The 20,314-nt window shown below is 35.6% G+C and overlaps 1 protein-coding gene across 1 annotated transcript in view; it reads right to left on the bottom strand.

Moving 5' to 3' along the window:
- Positions 1-20,314, bottom strand: part of ITPR2 (inositol 1,4,5-trisphosphate receptor type 2) — a 421,207-nt gene that overhangs the window by 305,723 nt on the left and 95,170 nt on the right. Inside the window, exons 9-10 of the mRNA XM_039882456.1 lie at positions 19,763-19,858; positions 5,964-6,008 (exon numbers count right to left, since the gene is read on the bottom strand). Coding sequence (XP_039738390.1) covers positions 5,964-6,008; positions 19,763-19,858 — 141 coding nt within the window. The remainder of the gene's footprint in view (positions 1-5,963; positions 6,009-19,762; positions 19,859-20,314) is intronic.

Here is a 20,314-nt window from a genome sequence, read left to right as displayed (position 1 = left end):
TCAGTGTAGGTTAATAAGTGTAACAAATGTACCTCACTGGTGGAGGATGTTGATTGTGGGGGAGGCTGTGCTTGTGTGGGTGCAGAGCGTATATGGGACCTCTACTTTCTACTGAATTTTGCTATGAACCTAAAACTGCTCTAAAAAATAGTGTCTATTAAAAAAAAAAACTCAGAGTCTGAGAGAAAATACTTGTAAATCAAATATCTGATTAAAAAATTGTTTCCAGAATACATAAAGAACACTTACAACTCAAAAAGACAACACAGTTAAAAATTCAGCAAAGGATTTGAATATATATTTCTCCATAGAACGTATACAAATGGCCAATTAGCACATGCAAAGATGCTCAATATCATTACTAATTAGTAAAATACACTAGAATGACTATAATCAAAGAGACAGACAATAACAAGTGTTAATGAGAATGTGGAGAAACTGTAACACTCATTATACTGCTGGGGAAACATAAAATGGTGTAGCCATTTAGAAGAATTGGCAGTCCACAAAATAATAACATAGGATCAGTAATTCTAATTCTAGGTATCTAACACCCAAAAATGAAAATATATGACCACACAAAAACTTGTACATGAATGTTCATAGCGGCATAATTTATAATAGCCAAAGAATAGAAACAATCCAAATGTTCATCAAATAATGAATGGATAATCAAAATGTAGTATATGCACACATTATTTGGCCATAAAAAGGAAGAAGTACATATACATTCTATAACATGCGTGAAACTTAAAAACATAATGCTAAGTGAAAGAAGCCAGACACAAAAAGTTATGTATTGTATGAGTCCATGTAAAATATGCCCAGAATAGGCAAACCCATAGAGACAGTAGATTTGTAGTTGCCAGGGCCTAGGGGAGAGAGGGAATAGAGAGTGACTGCTAACAGATACAGGCTTTCTTTGGGGAGTGATAAAAATGTTCTAAAATTACATAATGGTTATAGTTTTACAACTCTGTGAATGTACAAAAAACCACTGGTTTATACATTTTAAACAGGAGAATTTTATGGCGTGTAAATTATCTCTCAATAAAGCTGTAGAAGGAAGGAAAGAAGGAAGGGAGGGAGGGAGTGACAGGGAAGGAGAGAAGACAAGGAAGGGAACAGGAAAGGGAGGGAGGAGAAAAGAAAACAATGAAAGATGGAAGGAAGGGATTGAGGGAGAGAGGGAGGAAGTGATAAAAATGATACAAATGGTGGTGACATCTAATATTGAAGATGATGAAGAAGAAAGCAGAGAAAGAGAAGGAAGAAAGAGGTTTAAGATGAGGAAGTGATCATTCTAAAAGGAAGAAAGGAAAGTTTGTTTTTAATTATATCATAATGTGAAAACTTGGGGAGAAATCAACCAAGAGAATATCACAAAGAAAGAAAAAAAACTCTTTTCTGGATTTTGCAATGTTATTATAGCTAAAAGAAAGGACCACCAACATAATGAGTGTTATTAACATGTGAGAGAAGATTGCCTCAGAGGGTAAGAACATAGAAATAACTGACAAGATCAGTCAGATGTAGAAAAATCACAAAGAATTTTTGTGAATATGTAGGCCAATGGATTTCAGCACAAGTGGCTTCAGTGGACTATTAGAAAGGCACAATTAAAATGTGATTTTAACTATGGAAAATAAAATCCAATATTGAGCCATGTTTGAAGAAAGGCTTTATTAATAGAAGATGAGCATGTAACCTAAATAAATGGAGAGTCAATGAACAAGAATTTGAGTTTCTCTCACCAGTGCCTACTGTAGATGCAATGAATTAATATTCCAGTCTTCTAGGAGGAATCCCATATCCCTAAAAGGAGCATGTGTCATGTAATTTCCTGATCTCCTGCACACCAATCTTATAATAATAATTTATCTTTTGATATAGATTTTCCTTCAAGGAAAATGCACTAACTGACCCAACAATTTAGATGCACTTAGCAGCTGAAAGTTGGCACTGTGGTTTATACATCAGTTATTTGTGAGTTCATTTAGCAGAAGTTAATCCTCCTGTATGCACTCCTCTTTTGAAATGCTAATAAAATAAATTTTCTAGATTAAAAAAAAGAGAACAGTTTGAAATTCCTAGAGCTTGCCCTCCTATTCCATCCCCCTTGGTAATGTCTCCCTGGGGGCCCTAAAAGTAGTCAGGACTTCTCTCTTTTGACACTCTTACAGTGAACAATAAAAATCTTTTCCAAACATAGAAAAACCTCACTTATTAAAGCTAATTAAAATAGGTCCCTCTGAATTATTCATAGTATTTAGGACCTATGATTTAATTTTAACTACATAGAAAAAGTAGAATGTACTACTGTATCCCTAAATAATTTATTTTGGTCCTTCATTAATAAAGCTTTAATGAATAAATAAGTTCCATTTATAAATAGCTTAATTGTTTATGTGTGAATAAGAGCTTCCACCATATTTTGAAGTTTCTTAAGAGTGCTGCATTCTTAAGCATCCTGCTTTAAATCTCTTATACTTTTAATCTGTTTAACAAACTCTTCTTCATAATCAATTTGACAGTGAACTCCAAGCCAGCTCCTCAAAATTTTTAAATAATGAAATATGAATAATAACTTATAAGTATACAATTTTAAATGTCTGATCAAGCTTTGATATACAAGAAAATCAGTATTATATTTCTATAACATGACTATGATTCTGTTCAAAATTGTGTGCTTATGGCTTTTGCTTATAAACCCACATCTTTTTTTAAGTAAGAAGATACAAAAACACTAGTTCCCTACTCGGAATTACAGGAGCACCATGCAAATACAGTAAGGTATAATAGAGCTTAGACAGGTGTTAAATTTAATATCAGCCAGTTATCCAAACCACTCTCAATTTAGGGAATGCAAGGACTCAAAACGTTAACGTAGTCTGCTGGGCTCTTATAAAACTAGCATTTTCACTTGGAAGGAAAAGCATACAATCTCTCAGGTTAAACAGGTAGAAAATCCCTTCTGAAAAGCCAGCCAAGTAAACTAATGGCTTGCTGGGCAGAAGCCCATCCTGGGGGCTGCCGGTGGCAGCACTGCAGTTAGCCTCCAGGAACACCTTCTGTGTTGACTCATTTGTGAGTCATCAAATTTTTAGCAGAGACATCACGTTGCAATTCTGTTGTTAGGAGCCAGAGACGTTCTGTAAGAAACAACGTATGCGTTTTCAGGGCTGATTCAGACCTGTGTGAGACCACAACAGCATAATGATGTGCAGGCATCTATGTTTTTGTTCAGACCCTCCGGGGCTCTTCCGGTTGACTTTATGTAACAGATAGAATCATGCCATTTAAAGCTGCAAACATTTCTCTTGCTTTGGTTCCTTAACAATCTGTTACTCTGAAACTAATTCCTAATGTGACCTTTTCTTCTTTTTTTTTTACTTATCACCTCACCACTGATGTATAGTAAAACTTTAAAAAAAAAATTGGTGGTCTCCTTTCAGAATCTGATACCCTGCACCCAAAAGAAAAATTCTACAATAGAATTTTCAAGTATATTTCAGCAAAGTTTCATGGTTCCTAGGACATTTCAGTTTATGTATGTTTATGCACAAAGACTGACTGTTCTCAATACGGAGAGAGTCTGGCCCCCAGGAGGCATTTGGCAATTTCCAGAAATACTTATAGTTGCCACAACTGGGGTTCAGGGGAACTAGTACTGGCATCTCATGAACAGAGCCCATGGATGCTGCTGCACATCCTACAATGGACAGCCCCCCCACCTCCACCCCCACCAACAAAGAATTATCTGGCCTAATACATCAATACCACTGAGGTCGAGAATCCCCAGCATAGACAAAACGCACTCCCTTGAAAAATCAGATCACATTCCACATAAGTACAGTAATGCTAAATGGGAGGTGTTATTCCAAAAAATTCTCCTTCAAAGAGACAGTTGAAAAGATGCAGCCTTTCGAGCAGAAGAAACAAATGACTGTCAGGTTCCCAGCTGGGCTTGACATAGTTCCAATGTTTACAGAGTCCCTGTGGATGCTGTACATTTGTAAGATTGCAAATAATAGGCTCTTTTGTAAAATAAATACAGCAATTTGGGTCTTAATGGGAGCTCTGACACACACCACCTCATTTCAGCAGCACCATGCATTAACCTTTGAAACTTCAAAATTGGAAGGCAACATTTTGATAAAGGTTCCTAAATTACAGGAAAAATATTAACTGGATATTAAATAAACGACATAGGGAAAATTGGGAAAGAAAATAATTAGCATGGTCACAGTGAACTCAGTGTTACTGTAACCCAGATCTGAGGTAAAAGAGCATTGAGTTTTGGGAAACTGATTTCATTTTTCACAGGCTAAACTCTAACTGCTCCTCTGTTTTCTTTTTTAACAGAAAGATAATTATTGCTAGGTGGTAAATGGTCTATAAAATGAAAAGCCATATTGTTATCTTTATTGTTCTCTACCTTCAATTTTATTTACTGTCAAGAAAGAGATTTTGAAGAAAAAAATGAAAACAAATGTCTCCAGTTGGATGTGTCTCTGAGATGACAGATGACATCAGCCATAAACTTCTACAGCCTATCCAACTGTGTTATATGTAATTAAAGTATTGCTAAAACAGAAGAATGTTCTTTCTCCTCTTTAGAGGTGAATTGTATTTCAGAATAAAAAGAGAAAAAAATCTATTAAATCTACATAAAATCTTAATTAACACAAACAGTAAACTTCATAATGGATTTATTACTTATTTATATTTTTTATGCTGTTCCATAAAACTTCATACTCTATATTTTCCTACTCAGCTCTGCCCAGAATCATCGGTAGCATCACCAAATAGTATATAGCTGAAAGGAGATGAGCTCAGAAATTTAATTCAATTGCACAAATCTGAAGCTTTGATATGGTGCCCTTTTAGTAGAAATAACTTGCATTTTTAGTCTACTAACATCTCTTATTCAAAGACTTTCCATTTGTCTGATCATATTTTAACCTCATGGCAGGCAGGCAAGACGTGTAAGGTAAACATTCTCATCCCACAGGTGAGAAAACTGAGTCTCAGGAAAGCTCTCTGACTTGTCCATGGCAACACAAATTAATCATGGTGCTAGAAGTAGAACTCTCTTGGTCCCATACCATGCTGAAGAAGTCACGTTGAAGATGATAAAAATAAACCTTGAGAAAGAGAAAAGCAGCCCTTGACATCCAACAGCTGGCCTGGTATTATCAGCTAATTGATGGTGTTCTCTTGTTGAACATGAACAATTTCACAAAACATTAACATCAGACAAGGCTACTCCGTGACTAGGATGGATGAAGACAAAACACCACCACTCCATAATCATGTCTGAATACCAACAAAATATGGACATTGTCCAAGCCACAAAAATGACTAAATATCCTTCTCCTGAATTTTTAATTCAATTAAGTAATGTCATCATCATAAAATAATCTTCTTTACAAATGATGATGAAATGAGTAAGGTGAATAAACATTATGATGAAAATTGGTTTTAAAATGGGATCGAGATATTTTTTGAGTAACACACTTAGAATATCAGCAAAATCAGTCATCTAGTTGTTTGATGCTTCAAGTTCTCCCTGACAGTAGAACCCAGATTATTTCTAATCAAAAAAGATTGTCCCGTTGTCCTATTTTAATATCATGCCCGTAATTCCATTTCTCCTTTCTAATTTCTATTCACTTCTGAAAACTAAACCTAGATCCACCATATCTCCCAGATACTAGTTGCCTTCAGTGGTCAATCACAAAATCCAAGGTGCTAGAAATCTCCCTAAATACCCATTACTGAACATTTTCATATAATCTAAGTCATATTATTTTTTACCTTTTAGCTTTGATCCACAGCCTCTACTCAGAGAATCTCTCTGAGTCCCTAGTTTTGAAATTTCCTATTAACTTTTCAATTGGTTCATATAGAATATGGACAGTATGATCAGGGTTTGTTGGGGGAAAAAACAACAAACTCACCACATTTTTTCCTTCATTTTGGGCATCTCGATAATCAGGATTAAGCTGAAAAACAAAACAAAACTAGTTTTGAATTACGATTGAAAGCACATTAACAAGACCAATAATCTCTAATTCAGTTCACTATCGTACCCTTAACAAAGTTTAATATAAAAAAAAAGCTAAGAAAAAAGTCATAAGTAAATATTATAATTTAAAACATTACCTTTAAACCCTGGTTGCAGGAGACACAAGCTAAAATGCCAAGTTTATGGCCTTTGTTTATATAAGAACAGTTGACATCTTTGAACAATTGAGAGCTGACAATCCCACCTTATCTAAGGAAGCATTCAAGAGTTCATTATTTTGCACACCTCAAAATCTGCCTTTGACCAATAACACATACATCAATTTTAAAAAATAGACCAAAGAAAAGTTTTAACGATGATTCAAGACATGCCCCACATGCTGCACACACAAGAAAGGAAAATTGAGCAAAAGAGGAGGAATATATCAGATATCTATTGGATGTGCCGGCTAATGCATGAAGACTACTGAAACAAACAAGAGCACCTGTCCTCGGGTTTGGAGTGTGGAGTTTAGATTGGTCTGATGAGAAAAATGAGTTCTGCACATGCTGAGGGTTGGCCCACTCATTTCCACCTGGTTAGAATCTATAACTGATTCGCACCTAATAACAGTCTCTTTGTTGTACTGAAATAACTAGTTCATAATTTGCAGAACAACAAATTCTAAGGTGTTTTTCTCAAAATAGTGAGTTGTCCAATTGAATGAAATCATTTTAATGTAAAGCAGGTAGTGTACACAGGACGCAACCTCGGGTAGTTAAAGTTACCGTTTAAAATGTAAGGTCAGGGGTCTTTCTCAAAATGACACTTAGCTAGTAGCTCTGAGAAATGACCCTCCCACTAAATATCACTGAATATCAGTGAAAGTGCTGAAAAAGATCAAAAGCAAAACAAAACAAAAAATCCTCAATCTCACTGAAAATTAAAGCTGAAAAACAACCTAACCTCTCAAAATCTTCAATGAATTAACAGTATTACAAAGCAGATAGGGGGAGAGGCAGATTATGCCCCAATTTTTATCTCATAGCATATTCATGAAATGTTAACCTCACTTTAAGCTAATGTGAGCACAGCTAAGAGGACACTTGCTGTGGTTCTCACTAGGATTTATCCGCTGACTCAGAGACCCAGGGATTTGCCAACTAAAACCAGAAGTATTTCTCTAGCACTGAGAAGCTGCTGTTAGACTGAGCAGAAAATGGTTTGCCCAGTCCTCCTATCCACTGTCCCATTACCTATTTCTATCATCTCATGACCAGAGAGATGTGAGAAAGCTGAGAAAACAAATGGGCAGCAAGCAGAGGGAGCAGACGATGGCAGAGGGCTTTCTGAGAAGCACTGCACGAAGCAAGAAGAGAGAAGAAAAAGGACTGTGGCTGCTCGTGCTGGATTTATACTGCGTAATAAGACAGAAATGGCAAAGGGGTGGGAAAGCAAAGCAACTGCAACGCAGCCCACGTGCGCAGAGCCGGCATCTGCGAGCACTGGGAACTACACGGAATGTGCCCTCCAGTCTGCCCTGCAGCTGAAGATTTAGAAACTGAGAATAAAAAAATGGAACAAAAAGACCATCCACTCGACTCATCTGCTTCTGCACAGAGCTCACATGTCTGAGAATAATAAAGAAGGAAGGAAAAAAATGACATGGGACTGATTAAAAAGTATGTTAGAAGAAGGTGAAATTCTTTTTCAGAGTCTTTACATTTTCTATGTTATGATGCAAAATAAATTTTCTGGAAATGGTTTGGCATATTCCATTTGAATGAAAGTACAAGTAAACATTACCTCGATGTAAAGGCAACAGAATTAACATGATCAGCTAAAAATATAATTAAAAATAATAATATAAATAAAAAATAATGTAAAGATATAAAGAATTATAAAAAGTTAAGGAAGATTTCATTAGAAATGAAAACATGAATATAAAATTAAAGCCCATGTTGGCAACAAAAAAGCATAGTCAATGCTATGGAAAATTAGTGATGTTGAGGATAAAAAAGAAATTTAATAGCTATCCCTCAATACAAAAGAAAGGTATAAAGAAAGGAAAATTAGGAAAAATATTCATGAAGGATCAGAAAGGACATGTCGACTAATAGGTGACAGGTTTACTCAAAAAGAGGAGAAAGTAAGTAGAACACGAGGAAAAATCAAAAGATAATAGAAAATAAACTTTTCATCAGTTGAAGAAAGAACTATGATGCAAAAGTCACTGTATTCCAGGAATATCAACTAAAACAGACTGAGGACAATATGGGGGTGGGGAAAGGAGGGAAAAGAATAGTAGGGACAGAAACAGAGCCAGAAATCGGGCTTAGACGCAAATGATCATCACGTAACAAGAAAATGGATAAACAAAATATGGATCTCAAAAATACATACAATGGAATATTATTCATCCATAAAAGAAAGTCCTGCCATTTGTGATGATGTGGATGGACCATGAAGGCATTATCTAAATGAAATAAGTCAGACAGGAAAGACAAATATTCTATGATCTCACTTACATGTGGAATCTAAAAACACTGAGCTCACAGATACAGAGAACATACTGGTGGTTGCCAGAGGCAATGGATTTGGGGTGGGTGAAATGGGTGAAAGTGGTCAAAAGGTACAAACTTCCAGTTATAAGAAAATAAGTCCTGGGGATGTAATGTACATCATGGTAACTACTGAGCTGCATATTTGAAAGTTGCTAAGAGAGTAGCTCTTAAAAGTTCTCATCACAAGAAAAAAAAACTTTTATAATTAGTGGCAATGGATGTTACCTAAACTTACTGTGATAATCATTTCACAATATGTACATATATCATTATGTTGTACATCTAAAACTAATGCAATGTTATATATCAATTATATCTCAATAAAAAAATTATAAGTGGAAGAAGCCATACAATGTATGGCTCTATTTATATGAAATCTAAGAACAGATCAAAGTAAACTATGATAAAACAAATCAGAATGCAAGTGGAGGTATAAGGGAGGATAGATAGAAAGCAAAACCCTATCCGAGGTCACATGACAACAGTCTTTGCACTTGTAGCACTGACATGCAGTGGGGGATGAGGGAGGAGCAGGTGAGAAACTAGAAATCCAGTTGCAAGTTACCTGTTAGTGCTAGGCCAGCAACTAGGGCGATTTGAGACTAAACTTTCCTTTTCTATGTACCTTAGGTTCCTTAAATTTCCTTGAATTATGAATAAAAGAACTGGTTCTAAAAGAAGATTATCTTGCTATTGGAATCCAAGAGTGAAAGGTAGAAAGCCAAAAAAGACAGTTAATTAACTCGCCTCCTCTTGTCTACTGACTAATCAACCTCAAAAAACACACTTTTACATGGTAGCAATGAAAGTTCTAGCCTAGTTCCCAGAAGGGATTTATTCAGTTCTTTCAGTTGAGTATTACCGTATTATATTTCTTAATTTGTTTTCAGTTTTTGAAGAATTCAGACTTTCCTCTTAAATTAAAAAATCCATACTAAAAATATAGCTAACTTATATCCAAAAATATGCAACATGTTTAACCAAGGATATACCTTACGGTCAAAGTTTTTATTCAATAAGCATTAGAATAATTGGTTACAGACACTATAAAGTAAATTCATGCTGGCAACCATGATGCATTCATAACAAAAATGTTAACAGAAATAGGAATCTAATGTACCTGAGTTAAAAACAAAATCATCTTTGCCTTCTGAAACCTAGCTCATATTCTACCCAAAAGACAATGTTACTTTCTAAATTTCAGTCTTCACCTACCCATTCCATCCATTTAAGATCACCCATTTTAATCCTTGAGGAATGTCTGGGGAACTGGATTCCAGAATCTGCTCTGTAAGGAAATACCACGGGCCTTAGGAAAGGTCACCTAACCCCCATGGGACCCAGGGTCCTCACTGGTAAAATGAGAAAAGTCTATGACTAAAGCCTAATTATACTAATATGTTATTAAATTGTACATATTCATATCTTCAGCAACAGTACTAAAGATGGTGCCTCATCTCGTGTCTCTCAAGTTGCAACATGTTTTTTACATAATTAATATAGAGTTTTTGTTCCAGTAAGTTCATTAAAGGGATAATAATAGTGAGGAGGAGGAGGGTGAAGAGAAGCAACCCCAATAAATCTGTGCCATTTTAATTCACCAATATGAACTAAAGGCCAAATAAATACATTTTTAATACATATTTTACTTATACTCCTGCTTCCCTTCTCTTAACATAATAAAGAAGTAGACTAAGAATGAATTGAAAAAAGTTGCTTCTAAAAAGGAAGAAAAAAATTATATGGAGATTCCTCAATCTTTTAGACTTTAAAGAAAATATTCCCTATGTTAAAAAATAAATTATAAATCTGGCATTGGAGAGAGCAATCTAAGATGCTATTCAATCATTTATTCAATAAATATTAATAGAGCATCTATAATGGGCAAAGCATTGTGGCATATGGCATTCTAGCAAAGACAAAGGGAATATTGTTTCTGACCACAAGACCTTACAATCTATGAGGGGAAGAAGACATAAATACAGTTAGCTATAATACAGAATAGAATGTGACGAGATATAAGGCAGGAATGAATAATTTATAAATAATATAGGTCACAGGAAGGAGGGCAAATTTATTCAAGAATATATTCATGGAAAAGGTAGCATTTAGATAAGCCTTGAAGGACAGGTAGACTTATAACTGGCAGAGAAGAAAAGAGGGGGTGAAGAAGACAGGTAGTACAGGGTAGCAAATGTTATAAAGGTAAGAAAATGAGACTTGTTCAGAGAAGACCCATAAATGTCATTTATGGAATTGTTTTTATATGCTTTTAAAAGTTAATCATTTCCTTTTACAATTACCTTATTAGAAGGAATTCTAAACCCTCTTTACAGATGAGGCACGTGGGGCACACCAGGTGAGGTACTCTGGTGAGTACCAGGGTTATTTGGAAGCACAGGTCTGATAGTTCCAAAGCTACACCTTTCAGTTACAATAGCAAATGACCTCCTTCCTGCCTCCATAAAGAGGAGGGGTGTGATCCAAGGTCAGCCCAGACCGACGGGGCCTTTAAACCACAGGCTAACAGGTTTGTATCATCAGAAAGTTTCTTTTAATTTTTATTAAAATATAGCTAACATACAATATTGTATTAGTTTCAGGTGTATACCATAGTTTTCAACATTTATATATCTAAAGAAACGATCATGATAAGTCTAGCAACCATCTGACACTGTATAACAGTACCACGATATTACTAGCTTTATTCCGTATGCTGTACATTACATCCCCATAACTTGTTTGTTTTATACCTGGAAATCTGAATCTCTTATTCCTCTTTGATTTTTTCAATTACATTTGACAATCAGTATTATTTTTATATTAGTTTCAGGTGTACAGCATAGTGGCTAGACAGCTATATAATTTACAAAGTGATCCCCCTGACTAGCCTAGTACCCACCTGGCATCATACATGGTTATTATCATATTATTGACTGTATTCTCTATGCTTTGCTTTATATCCCCATGACTAATTTGTAACTACCAATTTGTACTTCTCAATCTCTTCTTTTTGTTCACCCAGCCCCTAACCCCCTTCTCATCCAGCAACCATCAGCTTGTTCTCTGCATCTATGAGTCTGTTTCTGTTTTGTTTGTTTGGTTCAGAAAGATTTTGAATATCCTTGGAGTAACATTTGCAGAAACAAGACATTAAAAATCCTCAACTGGCTATGGTTAGTAGGAGATAGAGGATGAAAGAAGCAAAGTAACCAAGTATGGTGGTTCAGGTAAGAGGCAGTAGAGCACCAACAAAACAATAATGCTGAAATGGGAAGAACATGGATGCAGAAGACTTTTCGGAGACAGAGTCAGAAGAATCTGAATGTGTAAACAGAGAGAAAAATACGTTTATCATGACTCTCAAGTTTTTAACTCTGAACTAAGAAAATTCACTGTTTTGCTAGGAAACAATTCAATCTTAGGTATATTTATTGATTTTCAATGGCAGTGGGGGATCTGAAGTCAAATCCATGGACCACTGCAGCCATGGGAGTGAGTGGCAAAGGGAGAATATAAAGAGCAAATACTCGCTACTAACCTTTGAAAGTTTTCATTTAAATGGCCAAAGAGGACTAGAAAGAAGTCACATACAGAATGTGACAAGTCACAATAGGAAAGTGGCAGAAAAAGAGTAATGTAAAATCATGATTGTACCACAATCAAATGAGACAACTGCAACTTCCATCTAACATTAGCAAGAAGCAGATTGAAAAGCTGGTAAGGTCACGATATAACTCATTTCCTCAAAATAAAATGTTACTTTTTAATAATTAAATGTATTTTGATCTATTTATATTATATATGACATTAAAGTCATGAAATCATCATGTGTGTATTTTTAAATGATTTTCAATGTATGTCCTTCTTTCCAATGACTGGCATTTCAGAGCCAATCTATTATCTGATTGATAAGTTTAGAAAAGAAAAGAAGAGAAAAATGAATGCTACATGTGCCAGGCACAATTTATATTCTGATATGTAAAATTTATACATGTGTATAGGGTCAGATATGTATGTTCCACTATATTTATGTACATATACATACATACACATGCAAACCCTGCCCTTTTCATATACTGTGGCTAATACATTTGATAGAGGACTAAACATAGGGATATTCAAAACTACCACCCTAATATTCATAAGATTCTACGCCAATGTACAGGTTCTCGAATATTAAGTTTTTAACTAATTAATTAAATCTAGCATAGTTAGGAAATAAGTGTTTACTGCCATCTGGTGGAAGTTTTGCCTCTCTACAGATAAATAAGCAAGTTGTCTTTAAAAAGGCAATGTATGGTAGCTGAAGGAAACTGGACTTTGGGTGATGAACACAATATACAGATGTCAAATGATAATGTACACATGAAAATTATATGATTGTATTAACCAATGTTACCCCAATAAACTTAATTGTTAAAAAAGGCAATATAAAATCTTTCATAAGTAAAATTATTTTGTACCACTCTATCTTGTTTCATCAGAAGTTACTGCTTTAGTAACATGTAAAGAATGAAAATGTAGAAAGCAGCAGAGCATAAATTGTGACATTTGATTTATAATTCTTCCCACGACTGTGGAAGAACTATTTACTGAGGCTCCCTTGTTATCCTATTCAAAATATGATAAAATTACTTTCTCCCTCATAAATATAGTTGTGAACGCTCCTGCACCAATAAGATGATATTAGTAAAAGATCTACAGCAAACTGGCAATAAGTCTGCTGACAGCTGACAAACGGTGCTGTGTATCAAAGGCAAAAATATATGGCTGTTTTCCTTCCCCTCATATCACATGTATGATCCACAGAAACTGATATTATAGTGAAAAGCCTAATAATATGATCCTGTAATGCATTATCTGATGAAGTCACAATTGTCTTTATTATCTAATTCATCATCAAATACTTTGTTTTACACTTTGTCCATGGCTTTCTAGCATTATATTTTTCTCAAAAACAAATCTTGAATTCTCTAAAGCAATACTGTTGGAATCTCTCAATTGAATAAGAGTCCATCTCTAAACCATGATTCACATTAGTATCTGTGATATTGTGAATTATAAAAAGAAATATAGGTCCCTCTCACTCTCTGCCTCTGAGAGGAGACCACATTCTGCCCGTGGAGTATTACTCCTTTTCTAAAAAACTTTCCTTTTGACCTATAGATGTTAAAAATTTCAACATTACACAAAACCAGTTATCTCAGATGTGAACGTATGATGGAAAAATTGCAAAAGAGATATCAATGTCCCAGTGATTGGATTAATATTATTCTCCTCTAGACTGCAAACTCTTAAGAGGATAAGGATCAAATGTTAACCGTCTTTGTTTTTTCACAATAACAGAGTAGTGCTTCCACCTAGCAGGCAGTCAATAAATGATTGTATAATTTCAGTATAGTGTACACCAGGGTTTCTCAACATCAGTACCATTGGCATTTGGGGCTAGATAATGCTTGATTGTGGGGGCTATCCTGTGCATTGCAAAATGTTTAACTGCATTCCTAGCCTCCACCCTCTAGGTGCCAGTAGCTTCCTCTCCTCAGTTGTGACAATGAAAATGTCTCCAGACATTGCCAAATGTGCCCTGGAGGGCGGCCAAGAACCACTGAAGCAATGCAAGTCTAGCATTCAGCCCAAATATTGTCATTATCTTGTTTTTAAACTTTGGACCAAAAAAAAAAAAAATTGCCTCTCTGAGCCAGGGTTTTCTTTTCTGTAAAGTGAAATGATTGGATTTACAACTTCACAGTCTCTATGAGTCATCCATTTGATCATTCGATATTTACTGAATGTGAATTAAATAACAGTGTTCTAGGCACAAGGTATCCAGTGGTGAGCCACTAGAATTCCCCCCTCTTTGTCGGTTATCAGGCTAATGAGAAATACTAGTTCTGAATAATAATAGTAATAAAAAACAGTACTTTGCATTTTCTCTCCCCTTCCTCTCAAAGAAAGTGAAGGGACTTAACACTTATTGAATTCCTTTTATGTGCAAGTATTGAATATTCTCCATCTTTAATTCCAACATAATCCCATATCATATATATTATCACCTTTTCTACACACAAGAGTACTGAGGTTTAGAGAGGTTAAGTATTTGCTTAGCATCGTAGATTGTGAGCAGTACACGTGGGATTGTTTTTCCCCGCTACACTAGGCTTTCTTTACCACACTGGCCAATATAAACACCGTAAACTCAAAGGCAATTTAAGAATTACATAATCCAATTTACCAGGAATGCCTCGAGCACATTAGACTAATATTTCAAATTATAAATATGCATGTTGAGAATAAAAAGACTGAGGGAAAAAAAGTAATACACTGACAAATCTGGCCCCCCTGATAGGTATTTTCCTTTAATGCAAAAATAACTCAGTTTTCATCCATCTTATTTTTTTAAATAAACTTTACAAAAACCTGTCTACTAGGACCCTGACTTTCCTTTTAGTACCCTGCTTCTCCCCTTTCACAGTCACATTATGAAAACCCAGTCTACACTTACATCCATCTGCTGGTTTCCTCCTCGTTCCTCCACCCCCTGCATTCTGGTTTCCACTAAAAATGCTTCTCAATAAAGTCACAAATGACTGGGTTCTTGCCAAATGCTGTGAATACATTCTGTTTCTAACCTTTTTGGCCGTACTCCCTCCTTTCTGAAACTCTATCCTTCTTTGCTTAGCATTTGTGATTCAGCCTATTTGTCTTGGGCTCCCCGTCTTTTGTCCACCTTTCAAAGACGATGTTCCTCGTGGAGCCATCTTCTCACTCTCTTCCTACTCTCCGATGATCTCGGCCATGCTGATGAGAACCACGCCTATTTCTTCAGCCCTCGCCAATCCCCAAGCTTCCAGATGTTGTGGAACCTGTGTCTGTTACACATACTCACCTGGACATTTTACAAGCCCCTCCAATTAAACAAGGTCGAAACTGAATGTATTATTTCCCTCATCAACTTTGCCTCTCTTCCCATTTTTCCTAAATTGGCAAATGACATCACCAGTACTGCAAAGCCCCAATCCCCCTACTCCTTAACTGCCAACGTTCTGTGGATTATGATGCCATTGATTTCTACATCCTAAAAACGTCTTCTCCTTCTTGCCACTACCAGCGTCACTCTCTTGGTTCAAGTCCTCAAGATTCCTTGAAGGTATCATACCTTTGTCTCCTGTCTGGTCTCCCTGCATCTAAAGTCAGGCCCTCCCTGTCACTTCACAAAGGCTTCCAAGCAGTGCTGTCCACTAGAAACTTCCCTGTGTGGTGGAAAGGCTCTCTGTGCCTGCACTCCCCAATACTGTGTAGACACTGAGCAACTGGAAATGGGGCTACTGTGACTGGGAAACTGACTTTTAAATTATATTTAATATTTATTTAAATTGAAATAGACAACCTGTGGCTAGTGACCACTGCTTCGGACAGTGAGATTTTGGAGTGTTCTTCTTCACGTAGAGATTTATTTGGAATACCGTTCTTTCCTTTAAAGATAAAACCCATTCTCCTTAGTTTAATATATGTGGCCTGGAAAAGTCAGCTGCCCTACATTTCTAGCTCTGCCACTCCTCTCCCACCTGCTAGCACCACTTCCACACTCACACGCAGCCTATGTGGGATACACATAGGTATCATACACCTGAAACTAGTTTGTGCAATTCTCACACCTCTTGGCCTGTGTAAAAGCTGACCTCACTGCCTGACGTGCTTTCTCTCTCTTCCCCATCTGCCTTACCCTTCCATCAAGCAGCTACCCCTCCGGCCTTCACATCAGTCCTCGTACCTCCCCAGCACCTCTACCAAAGGCGTGTTGCACTTTAGTGCTTCTGCATAAGTCCTACACAATTCGTATTGCTACAATATATTTATCATACTGTACTGAGAGCTCATCAAGGACAGAAATTAGATTTTTCTAATATCACTGCTGTCTACCAAGTATTTGTTAATAGCTGTCCGGTCCCAACCTCTAAGGTAGCTTCAAATTTCATTCCTATTATTAATTACTTCAAAGCCAAACCCTTCATTCAAAATCTTCAAGCAAAGGGATCTGTCACTCGACAATTCCTTTTTGAACCCCTTACTTTTGGCTGGCTTCTCTTTTTATATTCTCTACATATATTTAGACATTCCACATCTCTCTGTCTTCTTGATAATTTCTACAAGGATTGTCCTTTTATTTCTCTGACAACCTGTGTCTACTACTTTCTTTGAGAATCTTGAAAAAGTTCACCTCAAGCAAGAACTTTCTTTGGCCAATCTCACACTAACCCAACTCTACCTGCACACACAATCAGCCATGCATGACCTTGCCTGCTGATAACACTGTATCCTTTATTGTATGCTCTTTTCTGAACTACAGGGTCAATTCTTGAAGGGCAAAGATTGACTCCTCTGCTTCCCTCTCTATCTGCAGCATTCTCTACCGTGCTATGCATTTTTTAGGAACTTAAGAAGCATATGTTAAAGGGTGTATAAAATCTTAAAGATGATGTTTGCTGTTTTCATGAATCCCAAAAATAATTGTTACCAACTCTTGCATTTTCAACACCCCAATACATGTGTCTTAGTTTTTAAGTAGTATCTAGATATTAAAGATAAAATTGAAATAGTAAAATAAATAAAAGCCATGGAGTCTTTTCTCCCCTATGAGGAAGGATATAATATAATAAAACAAATAATGCTAGGAAGTTACAACTCAAAGTGTTGGGAACTCCCTATCTCACACCTCAATGACATGAATAATGCTTTAAAATTAAAGACCGGGGCATTTTTAAAAAGCAAAATGATAAAAGGATAATTATTGTTTTTCAACTGCTGTCACAGGTTAGTTTCCACCTGCTGTGGAATTGGAACTGGAAATTAACTTTTTATCAAGTGATAGTGACTACAATCACTGTGACTTTGCCATACCTCTGGACACTTTCACATCAACAGGACAAGCATCTGAGATGTGACTGTGCTAGGATCTTGTCTGAACTTAGCTGACATATGAAATATAAACCCCCAATTTATATATGTCAGTATTTTTAGGTTATGACATATTTTTGATGTTAAAACACTACCTAGAAGCACCCATTCCATTATGCTAGTTAAAATCAGTAGAAAATAGACCCCTAGCTTTCAATTTTCAGGTATGTATTTAATGCTTAATTATCCTTCCCTCACCTTGAATTAAAAAAAGATATTATTTAAAGTATAAACAGTCAAAGAAGAGATCCTACAAATACACCAGACTCTTTAATGGACAAAATAGCATCTGGCATTTAAAGTCGTGTTCTCTAAAATAAAATGAAAAGACGGTCAGCAGGAATAAACTGCTTTCTATGTTTTAATTTTTAATAAATTCATTTATGTATTGAGGACTTGGATCATCATTAAAGTTAATAAACAATTTAATTCTTAGTAAGCTAATCATTTGGATGTATCAAATAATACAAGTTTTAATTACAGGCATTAACAAGGAAAACTAACAGTGGGTAATTGCATCATTTCTCTATCTAACAGTAGTAGTTAAAACAACCATTATTTAAAAATTAGTTAAGGAAAAAAGGCACTAACATAAGAGCCAAGAGAATTTTAATTCTAACTTCTTATCTTTTATAGGACATCTAGTAGACTTTTCTAATTCTTATTTTAGACAGGATTCTATACCTTACTGCTTAATTTTGCTTCAAAGGGTTACTTTTCAAAATACTTACTTCAAAACAGCCCATAAATTTCAAAGCTATATTTCATTTACTTGAGCAGATTCATAAATAATGAGTCAGATATTTATAAAAGTAAGAACAATTCCTATTTATCATATAATAAAATTAATCACACTGACATCACTTACTGGATGCTTACCATGAGCCACACATTATGCCAAGCACTTTATTTCATTTAATTCTCTTCATAATCTTATTATACAAATATTATGATTATCCTCAATTTCCAGGGGAGGATACTGGAGCTTAGAGAGATTAATTTGCCCAAATATGATTCCAAATGCCTCTCAGATACAAATCCCTAAATTTCCTTCTTGCCATCCTCTAAGCTTATAGAAGCCTGAATAGCTTCTTTATATACCTTCGTTCATTCAAAAATATTCACCCAAAGCTGTCCTAAGTGCTGGAGACACAGTAGTAATGTTTAAAAAAAAAAAAATCCCTGCCTTAAGAGAGCATACATTCTGACAAGAGAAATATAATATGTATATATAATATAAAATGTGCAATAAATCATACTGCTAAGAAAATTATCGCAGATTAATAAGATGGAGAGGGTAATGGTATTAGGTGCTAGTTTAGACAGGGGTCAGCATGTTTATAGAAATTTTCTGTTTCCCACACATTTTCTCATCAGTTCTCCTTTCCCACTTCCTTACCTTCCCTCACAACCAAAACCAAAAGTTAGATAAGTAATACTAAAAATTCTAAGACCGAATTCTGGTTTAGAATCCCAGAAGAAACTCTAAGTTGAAAAAGAGAAACAGAGTTGAGAAGAGTAGAATGAATAGATATTTTCATACATATAAAAACAAATACTTTCAAAATATTTTCAAATTACATAACCAACCTTTAAATCATTGCTAAAACTTCTATGCTATTACTTCTGCCCACCCTTCATAGCTACCTGATTGTCAACATGCTTTTAGCGGAGAAAGAAAGAAAAAAACATTTAAATGTTTTTACCATTTTTATTAAATTTTCAGACAGTTCCATGTCTCAGGAAGAAAACCGTTATTTCTCCAATGGTTTGGAGCCACCCAACAGTGAAAGAGTGGCCACTGAAGACAAACCTGAAACTATCCAGACTATGCTACATCAACAATGCACTGATCATCTATCTCTCCAATGCAGACATTCTGAAAGAGTGAAGCTACAAAAAAAATTTTAAGATGAATCACATACATATGCAAACCAGATATCCCATTCCACTTGACCTTACAGTAAATTAACCACAAACATTCTGTTGTTGTTACTGTGGTTGTTGTTCGATTTCAAGACAGAGATTATTTTAGGGCTTCAGTTAATATTTACATTTTAAGAATAATTTATATGCCAACCCTGAACATGATAGGCAACAATCAAATTTGTATAATGTTCCTAATTTGTATTTCTTTTTACAGATACAACATGTTTTGGAGAACCTAACTGCCTATTTCACTATTTCAGAGTCAGAGATTTAATAGCACTACATCCATTAGTCTTACCTCTGCAGCTAAATAGTTCCCAGTAGCAAGATGTTTAAATCTGAACAAGCTGTTCCATTGTCCTGCACCCCCACGGCACGGGTCATGATGAACCACCTACAGACAAAAAGAGCAATGACAATAATGGCTAAAAATATTCATGTTCCTGACAAGCGAATGCCAACAGTTTATATGGGGAGCCTGCCTGTTAATGCTAACTTGTCAGATCTAATATGTTTCCATATGAGGACAATGTGGCAAAAAAAAAAAAAATTCTCCATAAAGGAGCAAGCAACATAACAGTGAACTCACTGTGTGTGCAAAATGCTCATGCCTTACATCTGCAAATACAGACTTACTCCAAAAGATATGTTTCCCAGGCCAAAGCTGGAAATACTGCAGGGTTCTTCTCCCTTTGTTATTCAAACATTCATTCAACAGACTGTATTAAAAACCTACAATGTGCCAGGTATTCTTCTAGGCAACAGGGAGGGACACAGCAGTGAACAAAACTAGCACTTTCAATGAATAAGCTTTGGCAAGTGCCAGGAGGAAGTAAACAGCACACGATTG

This window comes from Pteropus medius, unplaced genomic scaffold (assembly GCF_902729225.1).
Source record: "Pteropus medius unplaced genomic scaffold, Ma_sr-lr_union100, whole genome shotgun sequence".
Lineage (NCBI taxonomy): Eukaryota > Metazoa > Chordata > Mammalia > Chiroptera > Pteropodidae > Pteropus > Pteropus medius.
This window is presented reverse-complemented; position numbering and strand designations above follow the sequence as displayed.